Here is a 25,628-nt window from a genome sequence, read left to right as displayed (position 1 = left end):
AGTAGTTATTAGTCTAAGTATCACTTCTGGTACCACTATAAGTACCACTGTAAGTACCACTGTAAGTACCACTGTAAGTACCACTATAAGTACCGCTGTAAGTACCACAAACTACCACTGTAAGTACCACTGTAAGTACCACTGTAAGTACCACTGTAAGTACCACTATAGGTACCACTGTAAGTACCACAAACTACCACTGTAAGTACCACCGTAACTACCAGTCAAGTATCTACTAACTACCACCGTAAGTACTGGTAAGTCCCGGACCGTATTTTAAAGTGTTACCGTAATATTTTGTCCTTCCAAATCAAATGTGATGTCCTGGCAGTTACTCTTCAACTTTCTCTTTCTTGAGTCATTTCTTGGACCACTACTTTGTATGTCTACTTGCGTAATATAAATTTGAAGTAACATTACTCTTACTTAGGTACAATCTTTGGCGACTCTACCCACCTGTGACAATGAACCATAAATTTGTGATAAGAATAGTGAATGAACTTAACATAACGTTTCTGGTAGAAGGTCCACTACCTGCTTTCTCCTTGAAGATGTTATTGCTTTGACTGTAATGTTCCACAGTATGTGATTAACCTGATCTATCTTGCATTTATCCAACTACAGGTGTTCTTATTGCTAAAACATACCTTGAAAAACATGCATTCTTATCGTGAGCGACCTTGCCTCTTCACAGATCTGACATATAACTTGGTGGTGAGGCGTACCCTGCACCTAAAACATCTTCACCTTAGTTCTGCATTTTCAAGTTTTTCTTTAACCCTTCTCTCTCTGTTGACTAAATCCTTTGCTTGTTTTTGTGTAAACTCCAGCGAGGTGCTCTCAGCTCATGTCTAAAATTGCACTTGATTCCAGATCCTGACAGATTGTCCAACTTTCATGGGAGAAATAAGTCAAATGCAGAGGACACAGTGTGTTTCTATTGACAATATCGCCACATTTGATTGGTATAGAGTTCCTTGGGAGGGTTTGGTCACGGTTACGGCTACTAGCGGCCTGCGTTTCCATGGCTCTAGCTCCATTAATGGTCCGCTACCCAAACATTGGAGGGGAACGCTTCAGACCCCTCAAACGGGCTGGTTTAGTTAAGACAGTGGAAACACTTTTGGACTGTACCAATCCACTCCAAAGCAAACCAAATGAAAACACTTTGTTGGTCTTTGAATTTGTGACTAAATTCCAGCCAGAGATATTCACAGCAAATGAGATCTTTGTACTGCTGTTTCATATGGCCATTCTTTCCTACAGGTGGCCTTATGTAACTATAAGTTTTCCCATGTTACATAATGGAAAACTGCAAATAGAATCTTAACTATTATATTGACAGTTCCATAAGACGATGGCCTGACTCCATTTACGTTCGTCAGTGCTTTAAAACCACTTAGCTTTATTGTTTTCCCTGGCTGCCACGCAAACTCTTTCAATTACATCACAACTTTTCCATAACTGAATTGTTATTTGAAGAGACATCTGTCTTTGCTGACGCCTTCCAACCTGACAATACAGATGTACGAGTTGAGTAATGACTCTTATCTGGCACCGCGTCGTAACAACAGTGGAAATAAGCCAATTTGACCCAAGGAAACTTAATCATATTCTGTGCGATTGTGGAAAGCCTTCCAATTGTGCCCAGTCGGACGCATTACTCAGCTGTCACCAAAGGGAGTGTAATAGGCTGCCGATGATATGCAGCACCTGCCACTCTTCAGGTGCATATGCCAGGCTTTTGTGTTTTTCTAATTAGGACTTGGTTTGGTGAGATAGTATCTGTGGTAAATAATTATCATAGTCTCACATTAGTTAAGTGGAAGTTTGTGGAAAAAGTTGAGAAGGAAACTACAAAAATACAGGAGGTAGTGAATTATAGAACAGAATCCTTTTACCTGTTATCAACTGAAAGGAAGGTATTTTTCCAGCAGATTAAACATTTACTAAACTAAATAAACGTGTTGTCATGTATGTTTAGTAGTCATAACTTTTGTGAAGAAGCGAACTACGTGAGTGTGGCGTCACCAACAGCATTCAACTTCAGTCAAATGAAGCTCAAGGTTAGCAGTTATAGCAGACAAATTTGGAGTCGAGTTCCACATTTGAAATTCCGACCACAGGTATCATAGCAACCAAAGAGCCAATCCGGAGCGAGGTTGTTGAAGGTAACGCCCGTCATATCTGCTGCCCATTTCTAATAGAGATGCAACAATATCCAACTCTCAATATGATATTTTCATGATGAGCATCTCACGGTATGATATTTATTGTGATATTTTGTGGACACTAGTAAAATTGTGAATATGGTACTTTTCTTCTTTTGATTTAAAAGTGCTTAATATTAATTATTTCAGCATGTAGATTGGACTGAAACAGAGCAAAGAATCATGGTACATGTAGTTCTCTGTTTTTTAAAACTTTTGCTGCACCATAACAATGAATTTAAGCAAAGGGACTTGTAATTTGATATGATTGACACGATTCTGAGGCTTTTGATGATACGATATCACGATATTTCGGTTATTGTTACATCCCTAATGTCCAACCAGGAAGTATATAAGTGATAAATTAAAAACTTCTAATCTTAAATGTAAATAGTACATGGTAAATAGTCACATTTTTATATCGCGCTTTACATCAAGGAACCGCTCACTCATTTACATGCACATTCATACACCAGAGTACGCAGGCACTGAACTCGAGGAGGGTTAAGTGTCTTGCCCAAGGACACAACGACAGCATTCATCTGTGGGAGCTGGAATCTGAAACCACCAACCAATATGTAATGATGTCAGCTGTGTTTTAGTGAGATGAGTTGTCTCACCTGACATATGCACTTGAATCATATTCCCTACGTTTGCCGAAAGCCTTCCAAAAGTGCCCGGTCGGACGCATTACTCACCTGTCACCGGAGGGAGTGTAATAGGCTGCCGATGATATGCAGCACCTGCCACTCTAAAACTGAGTCGAGGTGCGTGGATACGGGCTCCGATGGGTCTGCTGTCTCAATGCAACGTGCCGCACTTGCAAATGACCGCAAATCTCTATCCCATATGCCGCCCTTGTATAGTGCTTTTATTACATACCCCCACGTCCCAGCTACGTCGCTTTGTGATAATGCCGCGGCGACAGATAGAAAAGCCTGTGAGGTATAAAAAAAGTCATGATTTATTCAGCCGGGTTCATTTCCTTCTAAAGTAATATGAGATAAATATGGCCGTGTTGCGGGGTATCCAGAGATCAAGGGTAAAAATGGATGCAGCGAGCCGGTAACACTATTGGAAATGGAATGATTTTTCACCGAGAGGAGGAAGGCGCTCGGGGCCGGCTGTCGTGGGATGCCTCTTCCTCTCCCCTCTCTCTCGCTTTTCTCTCTCCCCCATAGCTCTCCTCTCTCTCTCCGTCTCTCGCTCTCCCCCGTCTTTCCCCTTCTCTTCTTTCTCTCTACGCTTTTTCCTGCATCTCTCTCCCGTACCCACCTCTCTCCTCCCTTTCTCTCCCATCACTCTCCCATCTTCCCTCTCTCTCTCTCCCCTCTCCCCGCGGTGCCATTTGTGTCTCACCTCCCCCTCTCTTTCCTCCGTCTCTCGTTCCTCCACTTCTCGCTCTATCCTCTCTTTCACCTTTTTCTACCCTCTCTCCCTCTTTGCTTTTCTATCTACTCTCCCTCTCTCCCTTTTTTCAATACAATTCACCTCTCTCTCCTTCCTTTCTCTCCCATCACTCTCCCGTCTTCCCCCTCTCTCTCCTTTCTCTCTACCCTCTCTCTTGCCTCTCTCTCCCCAACCCCCTTTTACTCCCCTCTCTACTATCTTTCTCTCCTCTCTCACTCTGTGTTCCCTCTCTCTCACCTGCATCTCTCTCCCCTTTCTCTCCCATCTCTCCTACCTGTCTCCCCCACCCCTCTCTCCCATCTCTCTCCTTTCTCTCCTCCGTCTCTCTCCCCTCTTTCGCCCCTTTCCCCCCTCACCCTCCTCTCTCTCTCCCCCCTCTCTTCCCCCACTCTCTCCCCTCTCTCATCTCTCTCCCCTCTCTCTTCCCTCTCCCTTCCCTCTCCCTTCCCCCCTCTCTCCTTTCTCTGATCTCTCTCCACTCTCTCTTCCCCCCTCTGTCTCTCTTCTCTCTCCCCCTCTCTTCTCTCTAATCTCTCTCTCCCCTCTTTCGCCACTTTCCCCCCTCACCCTCCTCTCCCCCCCTCTTCCCCCACTCTCTCCCACCTGTCTCTCCCCTCTCTCATCTCTCTCTGCTCTCTCCCCTCTCTCTTCCCTCTCCCTTCCCCCCTCTCTCCTTTCTCTGATCTCTCTCCACTCCCTTCCCCCCTCTGTCTCTCTTCTCTCTCCCCCTCTCTTCTCTCTCTGATCTCTCTCCCCCCTCTTTCGCTTCTCTCTCTCTCCCCCCTCTTTCCCCCCTTTCTTCCCCCTCTCTCTGCTCTCGCCCCCCCCTTCCCCCTCACTCCTCTCTCTCCCTTCTCTCTCCTCTGTCTCTCTTCTCTCTGTCTCCGCTCCTCCCACCCCTCTTCCCATGCACCCTGGTGGGTATGCTCATCATTCTCATGCTGGCAGACAGGTGGCACATGCCAGTCTTCCTGCCGTCTGTTGGGGAGGAGCGTCACCTGATGGGCCCGTCGACGGTGTCAGAGTCAGTGGAGCTATTTCTGTCAAACACAGCCCCCTCCCAGAATGTGAATTAGCAACGACATCATGAGTTCAGGCCTCTATGTATCTGACCCAAACTGCACTCAAAAGACTACACCTGCACGGGAGTTCATGCTAAAAGAACTGTTTATGCAGAAAAAAGTAGGAAACATTGTGTTTATGTAAAAACTTGTGGATCATGAGTTTATTCTGCCTTCTTGTGAAGACAGAGACAAACTTTATGCTAGAAATGATTGAAACGTACATCACTGAATCAAAAACTAATTCTTCTATGATGGAACTTACAAAATGCTTAAAGGTCCTATATTACACAAAACTGACTCATGAGAGCTTAAAGTCATACTATAATGGTGATACCTCCTCAAAAACATACCTGTAATTGTGTTTTGTTCACACGTTTCAGCAATCCTTTATTATTAGGCTGTTTTAAGGCTGATTTTAACATAGATCAGAAAATATCAGTGTGCCTCAAGTGGAGCAGTTCAAGTATCTCAGGGTCTTCTTCACGAGTGAGGGAAGGATGGACTGTTGTGGTAAAGAAGGAGCTGAGTCGAAAGGCAAAGCTCTCGATTTACCGGTCATTTATGGTCATGTGCTCTAGGTAATGACCAAAAGGACAAGATCATGGATACAAGCGGACGAAATGGGTTTAGTTACAAAACTAAAATATTCAGTATATAGGAAACTGTACAACATTTGCCCCCATCTGGCAATAGCATAGAACCCTCTTGTTGGAGAATAACAGAACTTATTTCGTCATGTTATTGGATCAAACTATGCACAGGTCAAATTGTGTGGTCAAGCTAGAACACAACATATCAATATATCTCGATGTCTCATGCATAGCCTTCAACCAATATGTCCTTCCATATGACGCACGGCCAAGTTTACATAAACCCCTTCATGTGGACGCATCACCAGACCTTGGATTGGCAATACCACATGTGACAATGCAATGTGTGGGAGAGTGTTCAAGTCCCCCTACCCATTGTGAATTGTAATAAGCTTCCTCTGCATCACCCATTGACATTGTCTCCTACTTTTTCATCAATATTCTATGGACTTCTAGAACTCACCTGATGGGGCTGTCAACGATGTCCGTGTCTCTGGCGCTAACATTCCCGACCACAGTTCCCAGCGCGGCGTTCTCGGGAATCTTCCACTCGTACGGCTGCTGTAGGAAAAGCGGGGGCTCGTCCACGTCCTCCACCACCACCTTCAGAGTGGTCCTGTCCGTAAACTCGTGAAGGGGCAGGAAGCGCTCGTCGGGGTGCTCGTTCAGCGCTTCGGCCGCCATCACGAAACGCCGCTTGGTTTCATAGTCCAATGGCTGTGGTGGGAAGAAAATAAGACATGTACAACTTCATTTGTGCCAACCTGTATCACTGTTTCAAAAAAATACATCGAAAAGTAAGTAAGTAGAGCAGTGGATGTAAGGAGGAAAAACAATTTGAATTTGTATATTTTTGAAGCATTGACATATAAAGATTGCATTAACCAGTCTAAATATAACATTGTGAGGGTAAATACTAAGGGTGAAAGACATTATTTCGTTTTAAAATAATGTTTCCTTTTATATATCCATTCGGTGAAGATGGTGAACAAGTTCTCCTGTTTTTTCTTTATAAAGTTGAAACTCGAGTTCAACCTGGGAGACTTTTTTGTACACTGTTCCTGTCTGTTGCTTTTAGCCAATCACAACCAGTTTTTGTTTTTTTTTCCTCGCATAAAGGCATCTCCATGGTGACGCCACTAGACCAAGTTACAGGTCAGAACTGTGGAGAGGTGACCCTGTTCACAGTAAGAATCCATGTTATTTCTATCATTCAGAACTTCTAATTGAATACCTGCAAGATAGATACTCTGGAACATTTTAGACAAAGCAGTGATCTCCATGGGGACTAGTGGGTGATGGATGCCTCACCAGAAATATTCTATAATGCAGTAGCTTGTGTTAAAAAATTGATTTTTTTTTTTTTTTTTTACTTTTTGGCAGTGTTTCACAAGGTTGGCAATTCAACCTTTCACTGCTATCCCAATATTTCTGTGCTCAAGGCTTCAACACCTCTAGTAATTTTCAATCCTAACACTAACCACAGTTGCTTTAGGCACCAAACTTTCTGACAAAACCCTCTATCTATCGTAGTTCACAATGGTTTACAGTTCTGAACCCAAAAGCCGTTGTGTGCGAGGGGTCAGATGTGTGAGCCCACCTTGGCCAGCACCAGCACCCCCTCCTGTGTGCCCGGGTCTGTGTGGATGATGAAAGTGGCACTCTCCTCCAGGTCGTCCTCCAGGCTGTAAGTCATTTTGGCGTTGATGCCTGCGTCTCCGTCCACTGCCAAAATTCTGCCCACGGTAGTACCAACCTCCGCGTTCTCCGGTACAGCAAAAGTGTACAGGTCTGAGGAACAGGAGGATTTACACAGGCAAGATTAAGATGAGCTGATGCAGTTACAAGGCAGAATGAAAGGTCCTGTGCCAGATTTTGTGCTGTGGTTAAAAAATATATATATTGTATTTTTCATTTTAAACTTCAGATAAAAGTAATTCTCCACTTTGCTAACTAGTGTTGTCAAAAGTATCGAAAATCTGATACTAATCAGTATTGAAACTTATTCGGGCAGGTATTGATACTAATGATCTTAAGATGCATCGGAACAAGACCGCGTAGTGCAGGGGTGTCAAACACATTTTCACTGAGGGCCACATCAGCAAAACGGCTTCCCTCAAAGAGCTAGATGTAAAATAAAAGTAACTACTTTTTAAACTTTTTATTTAACTGATTCTGTATTTATTACATATTCAAGTTACAAAAAGTGCAGATTAATTTGCATAGAGGTAAAAATATGGCTGTGTATCAGCGTATCTCTTGATAAAATTACATGTTAAGACCATCACACCTTGTAATTTATCCTGTCGAGGGCCACATAAAATGCTGTGGAGGGCCACATTTGGCCCACGGGCCTTGAGTTTGACACGTGACGTAGAGGAATATACGCCCACGGACCCTTATTGAACATACCTGGATGACTGAAGGATTACAGAGATATAAGACCTCATTGAAATATAATATACAAAAAATACTATGATTTAATGTTGAAAATCACATTCTATTGTCTAAAGAGTTTGCACCATGGTGGCTGAGTGGCTAGCACTTACGCTTCACAGCAAGAAGGATTTGGGTTGAATCCCTTTCTGTGTGGAGTTTGCATGCTTCTCCCTTTGTCTGAGTGGTTTTCCTCCAGGCACTCAGGTTTACCCCATCAACACAAAAACTTGCACAATAGGTGAAATCCTCAGCTAAGGTAGAACTGACCAAGACTAGCAAGATGGGTCCCTGAGCACTGCACTGAGGTTCTCACTGCTCCTGAGGCATTAAAAGATGGTTCAAATTCAGAGGACAAATTTCACTATGGAAACAATAAGGTGTACCTTAACTTTATCATTGTGGTATTGAAATTGGTATTGAGTATTTAGTCTATTCCTTGGTATCAAAATCTAGTTTGAAATTTTAGTATTGTGACATTATTCCTAACACCTTCTGAGCATCTTAATTATTCACTGAACTTTCACTTCATAACTTTTTATGAAGAGTTTTACTATCATGGTAAAGCTAAAAACAACTAACAGCACTTCCTGGTTCTCTGAGGATAAAAACATTGTATAATTAGTTATTGCTGGTTCTGCTTAAATAACATGGACTCTGCCACTTTGGCATTGATCTTGAGGATCTGATCACTGAAGTTACGCACAGTTAGACCTCAGTAGTACTGGGAATGGAGAACGATGGGAATACCAGGAGCCACAGAGGGGCAGGAGTGGCTTTCGTGCATTCTGTCATTATGTCCTTCAGCAAGACACTTCATCCTGTTTGCCTGTTATGAATCTGCTGTGTGAGTGAACAGTGGTGGTAAAAGGGGCCTCACTTACATCAGTCTATCAAATGCCTTTTTATTATTAAAGCTGAGGTAATAACCTCATTATCAAACCTTAAATGTAGGAAGTAAGTGTTTAGATCTATCTAACTTTAATACATAGTATACATTTTTCAGCCACTATCCCAGCTTCAGAACAGCTTGTTTAGACTAAAAAGTGAAGCAGAAAGAACCATAAATGCACAAACAATCAGCTCTTATCCCAAACCATCATCACAATCATATTGTAACTTACATGGCTCTTTCTTACAAGACTGCAAAAGATACAATGTTTGATAATTACATGAATGCAGTTTGTAGAGATCTGAATTTTTCCACAATGCTGCTGCTTTTATAATACCCATGCTGGGAGGAAAAACAGAATTGATTCATTTATTAAAAAAAGTTGGGTACTTCAGCTTTAAATACTCAGAACACAATACCTGTTGTGTTGTTGTTGCTAAAGGCTGTGCTGCTAATTGGCTATGTCTGCATGATATATTTCCCCATGTTGCCAACAACTTAAATATTCTATATTGCACAAAACCATACGTAGCTGGAGCTGTGTTTTTTCATTTACACATGTTTGAGTAACCCTGGATTATTTTTTTGTCTGGATCCCCAAATCACCTTGTGATGTAATTTAGTGGTAGTTTTAAGGTTAAATCCTATTTTAGCTTCAACTGAACTGTTTTACTTTTCAACAGAATGACCTCACACTGTTGCTTTTATTTTTGATTAGCTTTGGTTTACCTTTTGTAAAGTTGTCATTAGAAAGTCTAATATCTGATGATGCACTGAGGAGTTAAACAGTTTCAATTAGGCTTAAACAATAGCTGTAAGTTGAAAGTTAGACAAATCCAGGGCTGAAATGATCAAAATGATTCTAATGAAAGTGTATGGAGTTTAAAAACACAGTGGAGCATTTGTGTTACCAGATGACATCACAGGGTGAAATGGAGCGTTTTCAGTTTGAGAGAAGAACACCGCCTAAATATGTAGGATTTGTGTGTTAAACATATGTGAATGAAACAAATCACAACTCAAGGTATGTTTGTGATGAGGAAACATTATAACATGAAAAATAGTCCAATATATGCCCTTTAAAATAAGTTTTCCACACATTCCAAACATGTATTGTCAATATTAAAGGTATCTAAGAGTAGTAATAGTATTAAAAGCAAGATATTTGATTTTTTTTTTTCCAAACACTTCACCAGGAGCTGCTGGTGACATGCACAGTTGTAGTTTGAGCTGATGAAACCTCCCCTCACCATAACACAGCAGTGCCACCTGCCATGAATGGGGAAACATCTGGTAACTTTGGGCATGTGCAACTCTGTGGTGCCAACTGCAATACATGTGATTCTTGTGTCACCTGACAGACAGCAATGATTCTGAGTTTACCGATGCCGTAAAGTTTTGTAGTATTTTTGGCCCGTGTTGCTGGGCTGTGTGCTGTGCAGTAGGAAGCCTGCTTTACAAAACTGTATGACATATTAAAGGTGCAGTATCTGAATTTTACTGTCTTGAAAAACAAAACTGCATAAAAAATGCAGTGGTCCAAAGTTATTCCTCACATTCCTGACACATTGATAGTATCTTTATTATTGACTGCTGAGTTTATAAGGGCTTTTCTTAACTTTCCAGAGTTTTGTCATTACATTAGTATTCCAACAGAACAGCCAGACTCTCAGAAAATGCACACATCGGCCTTAATTCTTCCTTATGAGCTGTTTATACAATATATCTGTGTTGGGGAACAAAACAAAACAAAACAAACACATGTTTTTCTCAACTACACAATAAAAATCAGGCAAAGCCATACACACTTTTTGTAAATAAAAGGGGAAACCTCTCAGATCTCAAGCTAGATCATAGACTGTATATAGATGAACACAGCTAACCTGCCAACCGCTGCGTTCCAAATAGAAAGTGAGCATGGGCGCTCTTCCAGCTTTATCGACTCTGGCTTCAAATTCACTTTCTATTGAAAAACTGTCAACCCTCTCTCCGTAACTGCTGCTGTCAGGCTCATCATTTTGATCTTAAAATGTTTGTATTGACCTGCTCTACATGATCCTGGTGTTTTTATCTCGCTACTATTTCCGTAAATCAAGATTTGAACATTAATAACAGACAAATCAGGCGCCTTCTTTATCTGAGGTCGCGGCCGCTATCGTTAGCAACAGGTTTTATTGACAGCGTTGCAAAGCGCCTGTACCGCTGGTTTGCAGGGAACAGGAGTGCCTAGAAGAAACCAAGCTGCAGGCACCACTCTCCATTTGGAAAACTGTTTTTAGAGCCTTCCTACAAAATGTGTGGTGATGTAAGCTTTCATTAGGTCATTATAATGTGCTCTTTTTCAAATCTCAAAACGCAAAAAGCTATTGTTTTACACCTTATTTATACATCTTCACTCCAGTCCATGTTTCATTTGCTGGCAACATTGACACAAAATGACTTAATTTAGTTAGTAACATGACTTTGTGGAAAATAAAACATACAAATCATACTTAGATGCATTCTCCACAGAAATAAGTATGTTTTATGCCATATGGTGGAACATTTGGTCCAGAGCAATACAATTTCCGTTTTAACCAGATGATGAACGCCCTCCTACAGGTCACGTTTGAGTCAGGTTTGTGGAGGTGCAAGCCCACTCACAGCATGTTTTGCAATAAAAAACATCCAATATATACTTTTATTTCAGTCTTTTTTGGATACAAAGTTGCGCTGTGGGGCTTTAAAACAATCCTGGATTATTCATCATAGAGACTTTTTAACAACCTTATTACAGATTTTGGACGATAACAGCTACTTATGTCTAAACTAATTCAAATCAAACTTGAAAATAGCAAGCGAGAATGGTGGATTGCTATTAGCCGGTCAGATGAGAGTGCTTTAGATTAGTGATGAGAGGAGGCAGAGATGGAGATGGAGGGTTAATTTGAGAAGTCATGGCAACTCTTCTTCATAATCTTGCCCCAACTCCGATGAGTACAGGAGAAAATGAGACACATCTGGATGCCACTGTTAGGAGGGACTAGTCACTAAGCTAACAGATGCTACAGCTAAAAATGTAATGCATGTTTTATAATCTTTTTTCCAGTAAGTGACAATACAAAAGTGCAGAGGTTGAAAAGCGCCAAACTTTGGTTAGTTGAGAGCAAAGAACCAATAACCTTCCATAACACTTATAAAAAATGAAAATTGCCGTTTTAAGCCATATTGTGCAACGTTTTGGACACTCCACAGGTAAATTATTGCCTGGTAAAGTCTAGTCCCTATGTCCTCTGTTGCGTCTCAAGCTCAGTCAAACATGATCGTGCAATTGGATTTTTTATTTATTTATTTTTTTCAGTGACACGTTGGTCACCTATGATTTACAAATAAAATCAAATTGATCTCACCTCACCCCTTAACAGAGTTTAAAGCTTCACCGATCGAATCAGCAGAAATCCGCAGAAATCTGTTTTTCAGTCCCCTTTGACATTTTTTTTTCCTTTACTTTTTCAAAAACTGGGAGATTCACCGGTGACCAGACTCTCATCTTCGTTAAGTATTGAAGGAGTGTATTCAGGATCGTAGGCGAGGTAAATTACACAGTGCCCCTTTAGTTTTTACCGTTACAACTTACCCTTAGACTTCTGTGGACGTCTCATGCACATACAACAACGGCGGTTAAGTGATTAGACGCTCAGAACGAAGCACCCTCGCTGTCTAACTCGTGCTCCATTGATTTTCCTGTTGTGGCTTTATCAGTGTACGTGGCCTGGTTTCTTCCCAAAGGTCATGACAAATGTCCTTTCATGTTTGAATGATTAAACTCATCCAACGGGCGACGCATTGGACACGTGTGCACTCCCCTTCTCCTGTTCCGTCTCCTCTCTGTCTGCTTTTTAATTCTCACTACACAGGCCATAATGAGACACAGCAACCGCCCACCGCAGCTACAGCTCCTCTGATCGCACACTTTATATTGTTGTCCTTTTGTAAGTTGTTTGTTGACCTTGATCACATGCAAAGTTACTATTGTTGCAGTGAACGAAATATACTATACTTGAATCGAAGGCAGTCCTAAAAGCGTCCCTAAAACTACAAGGAAGTTGTGGAAAAAAAATGTTTTGTATGCTTTATGAACTAAAACTCAATTGTCTTTGTCAAGTCTTTATTCCTCGCTACATCTTTGGAGTGATTTGTTCCGGAATAATAGATTTTAGAAGTATAAATTATGTGGTTGTTAGTTTTTATGCTAATTGTGGCGCTCATTGCTATGTCAATAAAGCACGGTAAACAGTTTAAGATGTGATAATGCTTTCTAACGAGGCCCTGGTTTTTCATAATATGCGATGTCTCGAGGCTAATGCTAACTCTTCCACTGAAAAAGCATTGGGGTGAACGTAAAGAACGATATCAGCCTTTAGAATACAAGCGTATTGTTTACAAACATTGGAAAGGTCTTTATCGCCAACTAGAGGTGGGACATGTACGAAAAAATTTTGTGATTGCCGTTTTGGCTCTTCAGAATTAGAATATCAAGTATGTCGTCTATAATTAAATGATTAAAAATGAGACACACCGATCTAGTGTAATCTGATAAAGTAATGTTTCCGCCTTTATGGTTTATTCACGCTTTTGTGCAATACTTTGACCTCAACGAAGACATTCACAGGCACATTTTAGCTCATTCCTGACACATAGTTACATTTATTTCAAGATAATGCAGAAAAAAATACCCAAACAACTGAGATTCATTCATTTTGTCAGTATCACTCCTATTTATTTATCTATTGATGCTTAGGTAAGAACGCCATTGTGCTGCGACATGTTTCTTCTGAATATCCCTCCTCCTCAGTGATGCAAAAGGTATGGCACAGATAATGTACTCACGATGCTGGAAGATGGGCCCGTTGTCGTTGACGTCGCTCAGGGTGACGGTGACGGTGGTGCTGGCTGAGAATCCTCCGCTCAACCCCAGCATGTCCTTCACCTGCACCACCACTAGGTACTGCTCTCGAGCCTCGCGGTCCATGTTGGGCCACGACGTCACGATTATGCCTTAGGAGAAGAAGAAGGAGAAGAAAAGACAAGAAGATCTGATTTAAGATTTTATGTTTTCTATATTAACCCTATACCGTTGGATGCTATTGCTACTGATCGACTCGCGGTTGCGGACTTTCCATTACCATAACTCCGCAACCAATTGTGCTTCATGTAAATTCAAACTGCATCTCAAAGCAGAGGCATGGGGCTCTTTAAATATGTTACTGTCATTACGGTAATGTGCTTACGTTGTCCCTCGAAGATGACCAATCAGAGCGCAGGTGCCTCCCAGTCAGTTATTTGGTGCGTCAAAGGAAAATAAGGATGGATATGTGAAATAGAGGTAGTTTTGTGAGAAAAGGCAGTACTTCCTTTGCTGATACTTCCTGTAACATGTTTTTATGGCTAAAAAAAGAAAAAAAAAAAGTCTAGGCGAGCTATACTGGTCTATAATGTGCTCAGTCCTTAAAGGTTTAACAACAAGAAAAACACACTAGTTCATTTTAAACGTTTTACAGTTGCCCAAAGTTATTCCCCACTTTCCAAACGGATTCCTAGCATCTCAAATATTCACCACTGTGACTTTTAAGGTTTTCACAGCTTTCCATTAGTTTTGTTGTCACGATAATGCAAGTAATAGCGCACTTCCTTATTCCCAGACGATAAAAATGCTTTATAATTAGATGCAGCGGGCTCATTTTGATAAGATAAGCTTTTACAATATTTGCACTGTGACAAAACAAATTTTGCATAAATACATGTTTGGAAAGGTGCACTATATAACTTTTCTAATAGGGTCGGTAGTGGATAGTAGGGTAGGTAGTGGGAGATGGGAATGGGAAGGAGGTCATCCACTTGTTTAAAATGTTATTGCTTTCATCCCATGTGGTTTATTTCTACCTTGAAAAACACAATTCATACCGTGAGCTGAGACACCAACTGCTTGCACCTCTATGGAGCGAGGTGCGTTCAGTGCGATACTGTGGCACATTCTGGGCATCCTGGGGGACAAGCAGGTGCTAAATTGAAGTTGCCTCTAGTCTCAGTACAAGAATGTCTCCTGGCCCTCACTGTATATGTTACCAACTATTGTTTAACTGCCAAGATAAACAAACTTAGCCTCCCAACCCACCGCCGCCATCATCACCTTTCAGCAGCAGCACTCGACTATAAGTGCAGGGAAAAGTGAGTCGGAATGAAGTGAAACCTAAAGTAAATTTGAACAACAGAAAGATCTTCAATGCAGTTTAGCTGTGGGTAAACTGTACAACTGCAGCCATCAGCGAAGTGAAATAACAGCTCATATCTCTGTTGATTCTACCCATCTCTCATTCTCTGTCTTGACTTTGTAGAATCGTGTGTTGTCTATGTCTAAGAAATACTCCTAAACTGTACGGATGAAATTGACTTAAATAATGCAGTTTGTTGGCTTCTTGTCTCGTCTCTGTTTGCAAACAACGATCGGCTGTAACAAATAGATATTACGCTCCAAGTTGGCAGAGTTCTCGCTAAAGGTGAAAATGCGAAACGTGGTCCAAAGTTATTTATCATTTGCTTTATGCATTCTGGGCATCCTAATTATTGACTGTGATGAGTTTATAAGCTATCATACAACAGTTGCACAGAAAATTCAACCATAGCATTCAACCATGTGCCTTTCAGCTCAGTTTTAACGTATGGGCAGTTTAGAATGTTGCAACATCATGTGAACCCAGGCTAACGTCATTAAGGGAACTGGAAAATAATGCACTGGATTTATATAGTGCTTCTTTGGACACTCAAGGAAGCTTTACAGCACATTATTTATTCACTCAGGACTCGGTGGTAAGCGACTGTTGTAGCTGCTGCTGTTCTGGGGCAAACTGATGGAAGCGTGGCTGCCAATCTTATTTTATTTTTTTAATTTAATGCAAGACAGACAAACATAGTGACCAATCATATACAGTAGTGACAAGTGGTGATAAGACATACCAAGACATAACATGGTTTTTTGATTTTGGAGAGGGTTAGGTGGAGACGGCAGAGGGTGCTAGTAATAGTAATTCGTAAGTGAGAAAAGAAGATATAGAAAATGTAAATGGGGGGGAAAAAATAAGTACAAATAAAATATAATGATAATAATATTGATAATGATAATAATAATAATAATGATGATAATAAAGATGATGAAAATAATAAAAATATAATAGTAATAATAATAATAATGATGATAATAATAGTGATAATAAAAATAATAATGATACAAAATATAAATGAATTAGGTGTTGTGATCGGTGAAGTCCAGTTGTTTATTTTTTCTTAATAGTTCTTTTTTCTTAATGCCAGTTCGCATCATCATCGGCCCCTTCAACCGCCACCAACATTCACGCACGCACCATTTCCATACCAGGCAATGTGTGTGCCTTGTCTAAGGACACAATGGCAGTTTTTGCCACTGTTGTCCCACTGTGGCACCTGATAGTCCCAGAGTTCTCCTATTCAAGCACCAACCAGGCCCGGCCTTGCTTTACTTTTGAGATCTGAGCTGAGGCTTTGACAAAGAGGTATGGCCACGAGATAATCAATAGGCCATAATTACAAAAACTCCACATGCTATTTCAGCAGCTGTTGATTCCACCTTACATACATTACTTTTAAGTATAAACACGAGTGCAATGTTTTGATTTTTCCCCGCATGCCTTTGTCATTATTCCCCTTGTTATTCCGAGGCACTTGTTGTCAACACAAACATCACTTAGGCCCAATCAGTGCTGCAGTGTGCTGTGCCAAACACCGGTGTAGTGCTTTCCCTGATTACCCCTGAGTGACTTCTTCATCAGACTCTCTCTCACTCACTCAGTAACACTTACCCGTCTTGGGCTCCACGGAGAAGTACGGCTCCCCCTGCAGGATGGAGTAAATGAGCTTGGCGTTGTTTCCGAACATGGGGTCGTCTGCGTCCGTGGCGGTCACCTGCGCAACTGTGGTCCCTGCAGGAAAGCACAAAGAAGGTATGAGTACAGTTAAAGAGGACAACAAGACTTAGATCAGCTTTTACGAGCTTATAACGATGTCATCATTAGCTTACTCAGAGTTGTACTTTGATTGATTCATGCAAGCTAGAGCATTCCAGTACTGCCCTACTTTTTGAGGCTTGGGGGTTTTGCCTATTCCCTGTATTATTTAAAAAATTCAAACTCGTAGGCAATACTTCAATAATAAAAACACATAAATGAAAATCCGATGCTTGCTATGGTGAAGCGGGTGAGGTCTATTAGTTCTCCAGTTTTGAACACAAATTAATCAAACTATTTCTTTTATTCAGACGTCTTGTATTGTTTGTTTACAATGAACAAATCGTAGACCAATGATATACGTATGTGTATTGTACATGGGGATTTGCTCTCAATGCCTATCCAAAATAAGCCAATTTTTAGATGATAGTGGATCGATGTTTTTCTACGACCAACCTGAAGGCTTGATTTGACCAGTGCATATTGTCGTTGTGTCCTTGTGCAAGACATAACACGACCTTGCCTATGTATGAATATTATGCTTGAGTGATTGTTGGTGGTAGTAGGGGCAGATGGCGTATATCAGCAGCCTCATTTCTGGCAGTCTACCCCAGGGCAGCTGCCAAAAACGTAGCTTGCCATCACCTGGGAGAGAATGGTTAGCGCAATGTGAAGTGTCTTTTAGTGTCAAAATATAAATTTAAATTGAATAAAGTGAATGCAAATTATTAAAATCAGCTACAAAAATACTCTCGGTAGCCAACAGTGGCGCTATGGATAAGCAGTTGCCCACAAACTCAAGGATCACTGGTTCAAACCTCGTGTTTCAACTCTGACTTAGCAATGGTTTGGAATTGGGTTAGAGAAATATATCTAAAAAGTGTATAAAACCAAAACCCTTTTTATTCTTACAAGTACCAGCTCTGGACTATGTGTTTGACTGTTGCTCTATCGTGGTAATAAATATAGCAAAAAGTGCATTTATTTTAGGTTAGTAGAAAACATGGACACAATTTTCTGAAACTTATTTTAGCTTTGGCTTTCTGAGGAGAAATGGGGGCACTTGAATTCTCCTCACCCCATGTAAACTTGCACAGAGACGTCTGAATCAATAGACTCTAAGCATAGTTTAAACAACACAATCCTACCCTCTCTCCTGTATCTATATCCTGTTGTAAATATGAGGATTGTTCACTGCAGCGGGAGCCAAAGTGATTATTTCGTTGTCCCGCGGGCTGTGTCTGTCTGGCCCAGCGGGGAGGTTTTTATGTGAGAGTTTATTTATTTATTTGGTGGAGTCCAGGTGAGCGTGACGGACCCTCCAGCCCCACAGTGCACCACCTACCCCTCCACCCCTCCCGTCTTACCGCAGCCTCTACGCTTCGTGGTCCCCTGTCACCATCTCTCTCATCGCCACACCGACCCCATCCTCGGAGGACTCACCTGGGCTTTGTCCTTTTGCCATTCGCTCCACTCAACTGTGTCAATGTTTTAAAAGAAGCCAGAAAAGCTTTTTTTTTAGTTTTTATGTCGTCTTTAATGCTCTTTGAAATATATAAAAATCTGGGCTACGTGAAAACATAAATGAAAGCTACAGTAACAAGCAAGCTTAAAATAAAAGTCATAATGAAAAATCTATTGTAAAAACCTAAAATAACGACTTAATCTTAGCCGCAACGATGCCGGAGATGTTCCACAGTGAAACATTTAGCTTATCTTACCATGGAGACAAGTAATTGACAATATTGGGCTATGTTACGGGTCAGATCTGTGGAGAGGCACTCACAGTAACAATGCGAATTTAAGGTATTTCTAAGCGATAAAACAGCTACAAATGAATAAAAGCGAGATTGACAACTTTAATGCCATACTTTGGAACGCTGAAGTAAAGCAATGACATCTCCATGGCAACAAACAGGTGGCACCACCCCCATTTTATACATATATATTATTTTCTTCTCTCTTGCAGCACACCTCCCGTTTCCATTGCTAGTCCCTTCCCTTTAAGAGTCAAATGCACTTTGATTTATCACTGGGGCAATATTATATCACATAAGCAGATTACATATAAATTGAAATGGCAAAGTGTATGTGCCATTTAAGTCTAACCAGAAATGTATCCATAGCAACCCGCCGTTTTAAACTTCCTGGAAAGAACCAGTGATAGATCTTTTTTTCATTGTTTTCAGTCAAGATCATTAAAAGTCATGAATGTCTATATTTTACAAATGCTGTGGTCTATATTGAATGGCTTAAATCAAAAGCATAATTTCCTGTAAGGCATTAAAGTCAAAGAAAATATACAGCTTGACATTTTATTACTGAATATATATTACAAATTAAGTTGCCAAAGAATCAATAATTTATGATTGCAGAGGAAAGTTCTTTAGAAAAATGAAAAGTTACACTAAAAATATAAATTCTCGGGTTTTCGTGACATTGTGTGGAGTTTGGAGCTGGAGAAAGTCACTTCTAAAGGTCAGACGCAGAGATCCAATTGGCCTAAATGGGGATAGACAGCGAAATCTGGTGTTTTTTTGTTTTTTTTTAATGTTGTTACTCATTTGGATTATTGTAAACTTCAGTATCATGCCATGTCTACAGATGGCATATGATTCAGTGTGCTAATTCCATATTCCTCCAGCTAGGTACTCCTTTCCATGCTTCTTTATATGGAAGAAGTTTGGAGAAGGAAATTTAAAAATATGCTATATACAAAATATGAATAAATGTATGCTACAGGCAAATGAATAAAGTGGGTTTTTATCTCAGAGTATCTCAAACACAAAAACGAACCTGTTTAATATGCTAATCCAGTGAATAGTGTGACTAAATGGGAGGTAAAGCACCTGTATCTAATGTTTTAACACCGTGAATGAGGTACATAGTTCAGTTTGAGCTGTTGGCCCTGTGCACTTAACCTTTTCTTACTCTGATATTGAACCATGGGAGTTGTTACCATCTCATCCAAATCTAAGTTTCCTTGATTCTCTGAAAGACCTGCGATAAATTCAAGTGTTCATGATCCCATTTAGGTGTTTGATTTTCAACAAAAACAGTGAGTGCGACCAACAGAAAAGAACATTAGACTAATCGTAGCTGGCCTGTGACTAATGTGATTTGAAACATTTGTTTAACAGCACAAATGAGCTCACCTGTTGTAGTTCAAGCTAAGTCAGTTGTTTGTGATTAGACTGTGTTAAAACGAGATGGGAAACATGGCTTTTAGCTGTTTTGTGTCACAAAAATGGAACAGACTTCAAAGAAAAAACGTTGGTGACACAATCGCAATTTAATAATCTGGTAACAAACTTTTATACACACACCTGCACCTGTCTGTAAGGTTTTATAAGGACTTGTATACTTCTGTTCTGTTTTGTGTGTTTTTCTGTTTGTATTGCATTTTAAACCAGGCACCCACTTAAAAGAAAGCCCAAGTGCTCTTTGCGTTCCCCTGTATAAATAAAGATAAAGAAAGGAAAAAAAACAAGCTGATTTAAGTCCAACTTGACTAACAGAGCTTTAGACAGAACAGTGCTTCCAGTTAGCTTCACCTCCCATGGAACATTGAAGGCAGCAGCGAAAAGGTATCCATTGTCACTCACCCACAGGGCTCATCTCGGGGATACTGGTCACATAAGGCTCGTTCTGAAACTGGGGCACGTTGTCGTTGATGTCCTGCACCTTGATGATGAACTCAGACTGAGGTTCCACCGGTTCTTCTGACAGACGGTTGAGGGCCTCAGCCTGGAGAATGTAGAACGCCTTCTCCTCTCGGTCCAGTTTCTGTACAGTCCTGATCTCTCCCGTGTACTCGTCTATGGCAAACACCTCACCAGCGCCCTCTCCTGACAGGATATACTTGATGGTGAAGTCGCCCTTGTCGTAGTCTGATTTAAGCTGCAAAGGAAATAAAAGAAGGGATGACTTTTTCTCATAATAAACCCATTTATATTGTGCTACAATTACCCAGCCTTGATATGAACTATTTGTCTGGCAAATCCAGAAAGATGGATATCAGTCTGGTCACCATGCCCCCCGTTGCGTCTTGAGTCAGTACCAAACATGATTGGTTTTTTTTGTTTTTTTTGCAGTAACGCATGTGAAAAGGAGCTCACTTGTTCATCTTATCATTTATAAACAACATTACATTTCTCACATCTCAGATTAGCAGTTTAGTGCCTCGGTCATTGATCCAGATGAAATGTTTTTCAAAGCCTTGTGATATTTTTGCCTTTATTTTTTCCTCGTAAGCAGCTATATTTTTCAGATTTGGTCAAATTTGAGCCAAAACAACAGGTCAATCGTGTCCATCTGAGCTCGCGGGGTTTAACCATTCATTCTTTGTAAAGTTTTGGAGAAGTGTGTGTTCTGGACCCCAGGCAAATACATTATTGATTTGGAATAACATTTCCCAGTGTTAGGCAAAAATAAAGAATATTGTTTTATAGGGTTGTAGATTCAAATGACATGCACATGTGTACATATCACATGTGCATGTGAACATAAATGAACTTATCTTAAATTTAAACTATGCCTGTTCACATATAAATGCATAAAATGAAGTTTCCAAAAACATGACCATTTAACCAAACGGTTATTGAAAAGACTTTGTAGTTAGACTTGAGTCTTGTTGTGTAAGTATGGCATGAGAAAAAAAATCTACAAATTTGATGTTGAAATTGTTAACACAATTCAGCAATGGAGCTCAGTTTTCCCATAGACTTTCTGAAAATAAATAAATAACAGTTTGAAAGCTTGCTCAAGGCTGCAAAGTGGTTACTAATGACCACAAAACCTAGACTTTAATCTAAAATCAATTTCTGAAACTTTATAAACCATGAAGTTATTAAAACATTTAATTTAATGTTGTATTTTAAGCTTGCTTTTTGGACTTTAAATGGATATTAGTTACCACATAGCTGGTTCCATGATACCTTTGAGCTTTTAATATTTGGAGTTTTCAAGTCTACGGTATAAAACAAATGAAAAATGCACTTATTTAACCTGAGCGGACTTCGAAGTGGGCGACACTGTTGAGCTCCATACTATAAAAATAATCATTTGATCTGAATATGTAAGTCTACTTTAGTGGAACAGCTCAGACGAACAAAAACCCTGTTGATGTCCTTATATTTTCTCACCTGCTGTACTGCATTTCTCGTACTGTTACATTGGTACATGAGTTTTGGGACTTGGGCTATTTCCAGAGGTGGGTAATATTCAGTTACATTGACTTGAGTAACCTTTTAAAGAAATTGTAGTTTTCAGAGTACTTTTGCTCCTACTTGAGTAATATGTTTACTGAAGCACTCGACAAGTGACAAGATATGATTTAGTTTGTCTCATTTTCATATCTAACCTTTGAAAGTACCAGATTTGTGCATGATTTAATATTTTCTTTCAAAGTACATTACATTCAGTTTACAAATCAGATGTTACGTCCCAACAGTTACTCTTTAAGTTATTCTTACTTGAGTAACATCTCCACCAGCACTACTTTGAAATTCTACTTGAGTAATATTATTAGGAAGTAGCATTGCTGTTAATTGCGTACATTTTTTGTCTACTTACGTAAAAGTAATAATAATAATAACTCAGTGTTGTTTAGAATCTATTAAAAAATGCCCTCTGAATTTGTAAGTCTATACTTGGACAGGTCAGACGGAACAGAAACTCTTTTGTTGATATCCTTGTATTTTCCCAGTGGCGCTTTTGCATTCCCACCCGCTGTACTGTATTTCTCGTCCTGTTACATTGATACATCACTTTTGGGACTTGCTATTCTTCACAGTGAGGCAGAACCCATGCATTTTTAAACCCCAGTCTACCATGAAGGACATTGAAGGACGCCCGGTGCTGAGTGGGTGTCGTACCTGGCCAATGACTCTCGGTGTGGGGTCTTCCTCCGGGACAAACAGCTGTTTCCAGATCCAGCCCCTCTTTAGGCGTCTGTGTACATGAGTGTCCCCCCGGGTCAAACGCGTCCCGTCCAAAACCCCCCTACTGCATCCGGCATCGCCCAGAAACCCTCCGGGAACCAGCGACAACAGCAGAACCACCGCCAGATAGGCCTGCACGAGGGAAATAAGTGATAAGCCTTTATACTCTGTCATAGTGGAATTTAATGCAGTACTTTCTGTTCATGTAAAATACAAAAGGTTTTTCTGTGTTATAAGAATTTTCCGTAATATTTAGAGTTACTTAATTACTTGATATTGTTAAATTAATATTAAAGGACCTATATTATGCTAACCCTCACCCTTTTGTTTTGTCACACGTTTAATACGCAAATCCCGCAGTTGGAGTATCTATCCACTGATCCGAAGGTTGGCGGATCGAACCCCACTCTCGACATAAACATCATCGGTTGAGCGATCAGATCCACTGACTCACAGGTTGGCGGTGTGATTTTAGCTCCCCACAGATGAATGTTGTCATGATGTCCTTGAGCAAGACGCTTAACCCACCTCACTCCACTGTGTTTTTATACATACACCATCACTAGAATCATTTGAATCCTTTGCAGCTCTGAAGTAGCCTAACTTTGAAGCCACAGCTGTTGTCTGAGTTTGTTGATATTTCTTTGGTGTACCAGAAGATATTGTAGACTCACTGAACAAAAGGCAGCATCTTAAGGTTATTGTAATATATTGTAGAGTAAAGCACTTCAGTTAAGGCTAAAAGTAGTGGTTAACTTTAAAGCTACCACTTAATGACATCGCAAGGTGGAACAGAGCATTTTGAGGTTTAGAGATGTCGACAGCCTAAGAATACAGGATCACTCAAATGTGTGATTTAAACAAAACATAACTCGGGGTACATTTTTGCAGAGGTAACAACATTTTAACTACGCTCACAAGAGTCAAATTTGTGTAATACAGAGCTAAGATTTTGGGAATTTTGAGTTAAGCAATGTATTTTGATTTCTTGCAAGAACACAGATTAACACACACTTGGATGTTAAGTGCGGAGAAGTGTGAAACAAGAACGAGAAATTTCTTGTTTTAAATTTGCTACATAAAAAGATGGATTTCAAATTGACTAGTCACTTAGGGTTTTCAGTGGCAAGAATTACACTGTTGTTATTTTTTATTAATAGGCAAAGTTCATCATTATTTGGCCAGTTAGCTGTGGTCTTTATGCCAAGCCTTGTGGCAACGAAAGCAGTTTAAATCATAGACTGTATAAAGAAGTGGACGAAGGGAGTGTGATGTCGCCTATAGTGTTTGGCTCAGTCAAATGAAGCTCATCGAGACCAGAAGTTACCGGGGCAAATTTGGAGCCAAGTTCCATATTTGGAATTCTGACTGAGAGTATCATCAGAATATCAACAAAACAACCAAATGGGATGAGGCTTTTGAAGGTAACGCTTTCCGCCCAAACTGCTGGTTTAGCACAGAGCGGGCCTTAACAAAGCTGTCAATCAAGCCTGTTGCTAATGCTAGCAGGAGCAATCCAAGCCCCGGGGTCTAAACATGGCCGCCTAATGGGCCGTGCTCAATGGTGCATGTCACAAGTTTAGCCTTTAGCAGGTTGGTACATCATGCTCTGCCCATGGACCATGCGCAGTTGAGGTACCCTCCATGAGACTTTGCATGACGAAAGTGGGGGAATAATAAATAAATTATAAATGATAATGTTTATGTTTCCAGGGTTCTTCTGACGTTATGTTCTAAACCCAACTGAATGCATGCAGGTTGTGATTATGTTGCGTTCTATGAGAAATCCTTTTTGGGCAGGAGGGACTTTTTGGTGTAGTACCAATGAGTGGCCACTAATCCAACTCAAGACCGCTCTAAACTAGCAACTTACTCTATCCAGCTATTTTAATAGATCCATGGAGCAACCTCAGGGAAAGATGGCACCTGATTTATTAATGTTCATATCTTGATTTACAGACACAATATTGAAATAAAAACATCAGGATCATGTAGAGCAAGTCAGTGTGAACATTTTGAAACCAAAATGATGAGCCTGACAGCACCTGCTACGGAGAGAGAGGTGACAGTTTTTCAATGTAAAGTGAATTGAAGCCTAGGCCTATGATCACTTCCTATTTGGCGCAGTGGCTAGCAGGTTAGCTATGTCCATTTTTATATACAGTCTGGTTTGAATTCACTTCACAGCATAGCATTGTCCTTAGATGCCCAATTAGAACAAGCAGAGAGCAGGTGTGTTCCAGTCTGTTGTGACTTTTAAATCAAAGAATATAAGTTACATTAGGCACATTATTACATCACACGCTAAAAACACCTTTATATTGAAGCAAACTGTTCATAGCCACGGCACCAGAACTGCTACTAATGGCCACATAATAACACCTTATCCCAGATTAGACTTCATGAAGAAAATAGTTCTGTATAGAGCGATATCTAACTGTGCTCTTATTAAAATTCAATCAGTCAGTCGAAAAAACAGCAATATTCAAAAGCAATCTAAGGCGCCATGTGTTAAAATCTAAAATGTACCATGGCCTTTGTACAGGAGATTAAGAACTGAAATTCCACATGGTATTCTTACTTTTAGCTTGAAATTTTTGCGAAGGTACTGAACATGTGAATCACTGGTGAGAGGTGGGTCTAAATGAGGACTTATCTTGTTTTTATGTGTGTGGATTTCCTCTGTTTTTATTATTATTATTGTAGCTTTCTGGTGTAAGGAAACACATCACATTTCTTCTAGGTGCTCATTTCCTGAACAAAGGCTACTGTAGGACTTAACCCGCTCCAAAACAAGAGCAAGACAACAGCTACAAGACCAACAAAATCAACAATATCAAATCATTACAATTAACATCTATCCTTGCCATTGGTGGGTGATTTCTAAAGCCCACACCCATGACACAGTTTTTATGATTTTTTAAGCCCGTGTATGGTTGAAACATGTTAGCTTCAGCCATATGAATAAACGCCTTTTCACTATACCCGTGCGACTTTTACTTTTCTGGAATACTGTGTGATGATGTGGGGTTGTTTATGTTGATGAGCTATGCGTGCCCTTCTATCAGC

The 25,628-nt window shown here is 40.3% G+C and overlaps 1 protein-coding gene across 1 annotated transcript in view; it reads right to left on the bottom strand.

Annotated features, from left to right (window-relative positions):
- The window catches only part of LOC117388693 (cadherin-7-like), a 54,153-nt gene that overhangs the window by 11,761 nt on the left and 16,764 nt on the right, over positions 1-25,628 (bottom strand). Inside the window, exons 3-8 of the mRNA XM_055230098.1 lie at positions 22,494-22,691; positions 20,223-20,517; positions 16,474-16,593; positions 13,472-13,639; positions 6,875-7,065; positions 5,738-5,991 (exon numbers count right to left, since the gene is read on the bottom strand). Of these exons, the coding sequence (XP_055086073.1) occupies positions 5,738-5,991; positions 6,875-7,065; positions 13,472-13,639; positions 16,474-16,593; positions 20,223-20,517; positions 22,494-22,691 (1,226 nt within the window). The remainder of the gene's footprint in view (positions 1-5,737; positions 5,992-6,874; positions 7,066-13,471; positions 13,640-16,473; positions 16,594-20,222; positions 20,518-22,493; positions 22,692-25,628) is intronic.

Source organism: Periophthalmus magnuspinnatus, chromosome 20, assembly GCF_009829125.3.
Source record: "Periophthalmus magnuspinnatus isolate fPerMag1 chromosome 20, fPerMag1.2.pri, whole genome shotgun sequence".
Classification (NCBI taxonomy): Eukaryota; Metazoa; Chordata; class Actinopteri; order Gobiiformes; family Gobiidae; genus Periophthalmus; species Periophthalmus magnuspinnatus.
Note: the sequence above shows the minus strand (reverse complement) of the source record. Positions and strands in the feature narration are given on the sequence as shown.